This window comes from Sinocyclocheilus anshuiensis, unplaced genomic scaffold (genome assembly GCF_001515605.1).
Source record: "Sinocyclocheilus anshuiensis isolate Anshui unplaced genomic scaffold, SAMN03320099.WGS_v1.1 scaffold734, whole genome shotgun sequence".
Classification (NCBI taxonomy): domain Eukaryota; kingdom Metazoa; phylum Chordata; class Actinopteri; order Cypriniformes; family Cyprinidae; genus Sinocyclocheilus; species Sinocyclocheilus anshuiensis.
Window position 1 is genome coordinate 167606 of NW_015544176.1, and position 2866 is coordinate 170471.

At 34.9% G+C, this 2866-nt stretch overlaps 1 protein-coding gene across 1 annotated transcript in view; it reads right to left on the reverse strand.

Annotated features, from left to right (window-relative positions):
* Positions 1–450: 450 nt before the first annotated feature.
* Positions 451–2866, reverse strand: part of LOC107696197 (N-terminal EF-hand calcium-binding protein 1-like) — a 38566-nt gene continuing 36150 nt past the window's right edge. Inside the window, exons 11-13 of the mRNA XM_016496434.1 lie at positions 1289–1366; positions 1061–1152; positions 451–909 (exon numbers count right to left, since the gene is read on the reverse strand). Coding sequence (XP_016351920.1) covers positions 881–909; positions 1061–1152; positions 1289–1366 — 199 coding nt within the window. The 3' untranslated portion in view covers positions 451–880. The remainder of the gene's footprint in view (positions 910–1060; positions 1153–1288; positions 1367–2866) is intronic.

Genomic DNA, 2866 nt, shown 5'->3' on the forward strand with positions numbered 1-2866 from the left:
ACGCAACGCGTAAAAAGACAGTATAAGTCATTATAATCAGTAATTATGTCCCCACTGGATGCAACAAATGCCTCGTTTATAATGGGTTTTAATGTTTTTGTCTCGTCGCTCCGGCCGGGACATGGCATCACAGTATGGTAAGGGGCGTAACATTTCCGTCACACGCTTGAGGTATTCGGCCAATCACAACGCACTGGCTAGCTGGCCAATCAGAGCACACCTCGCTTTTGCAGAACGATGAGCTTTGTAAAAATCGACGCGTTTCAGAAAGGCGGGGCATAGAGAAGCAACAATAATGTACATTATATGGAAAATAATGTGTTTTTTTAACCTTAAACCATATATTGCATTACACCAAATACACAAAATAATGTTCTTTTTAGCAACATCATATGACCCCTTTAACCACTTGATACTACCTCCAAAACGTAAGATGAAAATTGTGGTTGGGTCACATTAATTTAATATGTTTATTCACAGCTGACAAACTACATAAAATACAACAGCAGAAGTATATCTTTTCAAAGAAATGGTCATGTCAGGAACTCTTGATATGTTCAGGAATGATCACAAGAACTGCTACGAGAGGAGACACAGACCTGTGCTACAGAAAGACTGACAGCACTCAACACTCTACTCTCACGGCACAGATGAACACTTATCTTATGCAACTCTGATGGGATTGGAGTGCTATCATCAGAACAAAGATCTCGTTGCTTTATTTTATATCCTCTACAGATTACACTACTCGTATATAGCTAAGAATGTAACAAAATGGAAAGCAAGTGCTAGTCACTATGACTGATGACGGGGATGCAGATGTCAGTCCAGGCTTGTGTGGTCCTCATGTCTGCTGTCATCTAACGGGAGTCCACGGATTCTAGTTATTGTTGAGGACCCACCATGATGCTGTGGAAATAAATTCATAAACATTTTTTATTATATATTTTTAATATAATAAATCAATATTTTTAATAAATATAATAAGTTAATAATGTAAATTAAATAATATAAAAAATATTGTATTTTATTTTTAGAGAGGCTTTGTACTGTGGTTCACCTGGAACCAGCATAGTTGTCATAATCTCTGGCGTCTCTAAGAAATCCACATTGCCTCTCTGGAAGGTTTTGCTGTAATTGGTCTGCAGATGACTATAAATAGAAATCAAATAGGCTTTTTATCCAGTTATTGCAATTCCTTGATTGCAATGAGGAATCTTTAGGACTGTATCAAAATTGAAGCTTGTGAGAAGTGGTTTGAATCAGTGAAAATGTGGGAGAGACTTACTTCTTCCACACGTTGCTTTGCTCCCAGAACTCATACAGTATGAAGCGGGATTCATTGGCAAGCCTCTGAACTGCAACACTGGCAAGAGAGCAGAGTCAGCGTAGGATTACTATCAAACGTGTTTGCTTAAACTGATTCTTTAGAGTTTCAAATACCTCTTATGGAAGCATTTAGACACTGGATGAAAGGAATGTTTTAACTAAAAGTTATTTATATTTGACCTAAAAATTATTTATTGAGCCCCATGTTGTTAGAAACCATCTTTTTCTGTGGAACTGGATAATTGAATGTGTGCATGTGAATGTAATGAGATTTGAAAGCTCATAGATTTACAGCACATAATGATTAAATAAAAACGTATTAAAGTTTAAATATTTATATTATATATCATTATATTAAATGCAATTAAATGCTGAACTTAAGAGTGCTTTTTTGAGGCACAGTAAGTAGGACTTAAAATTACATCTTTGTATGTAATTTCATAATTCTATTGTCTTTGAAATATGGTAAAAGTGTCAAATATACTGACAAGCATTTGTCATTTTAATAAAATAAATATACTTTAATGTAATTTCTAATTAAAATTGTGCCATGTATTATTTGCAAATAATGAAGTTGCAATTTAATATATATTTACTTTAAATGTAACATTGATTAACACACTACATTTTAAATGTAACTTTACAAAGTATTTTACATGTTCTTGGTATGTTAGTCAACACACTAAAATAAGCACACTTAAAGGAATAGTTCACCCAAAAATTCAAATTAAGCTGTAAGACCTTCGTTCATCTTCGGAACACAAATTAAGATATTTTTGATGAAATCCGAGAGCTTTCCGACCCTGCATAGAAAGCAAGGGAACTACCATGTTCAAGGTCCAGAAAGGTAGTAAGGACATCATTAAAATAGACCATGTGACATCAGTGGTTTAACCTAAATTTTTTGAAGCTAAGAGAATACTTTTTGTGTGCAAGGAAAACACTGACAGGGAAGAGAAGAAATTGTTGAATAAAGTTGTTATTTTTGTTTTCTTTGCGCACAAAAAGTATTCTCGTAGCTTAATAACACTACAGTTGAACCACTGATGTCACATGAACTATTTTAACAATGTCCTTACTAGGGCTGCACGATAAATTGAAATGGAATCGAGATCGCGATTCAACAGAAGCTGCAATTGTCATGCGTATCTTTCAGTGAAGCACGGTTCTGTGATCAGCAGTAAATCTCCATCCAAAGGCCAGAGGGCGCTCTCGTGCTGAAACTCTAAATACGCCTCGCAGAAGAAACCCAGAAAATGCCTTTCGCTGCAGCCGAATAAACAGAAGATTCAACTGCTTTCATTGATTCAACGTGACTAATAAACACACTACTACGGCAATATACGGTTTATCGGAGTTCTTATTATTATAATTTTCATTAAAATAAAGTATATTTATAATGCAATGCCTTTATCACTGCTTAAATACTATGAAATATGTTGCGTGCCTTATTCTGTGTAAGAAGCCACATCATCTCACAGAAGGATTTATTTCAAACACTCGACTGACGTTATGAAGTGAGTTTGGAGTAAAAATA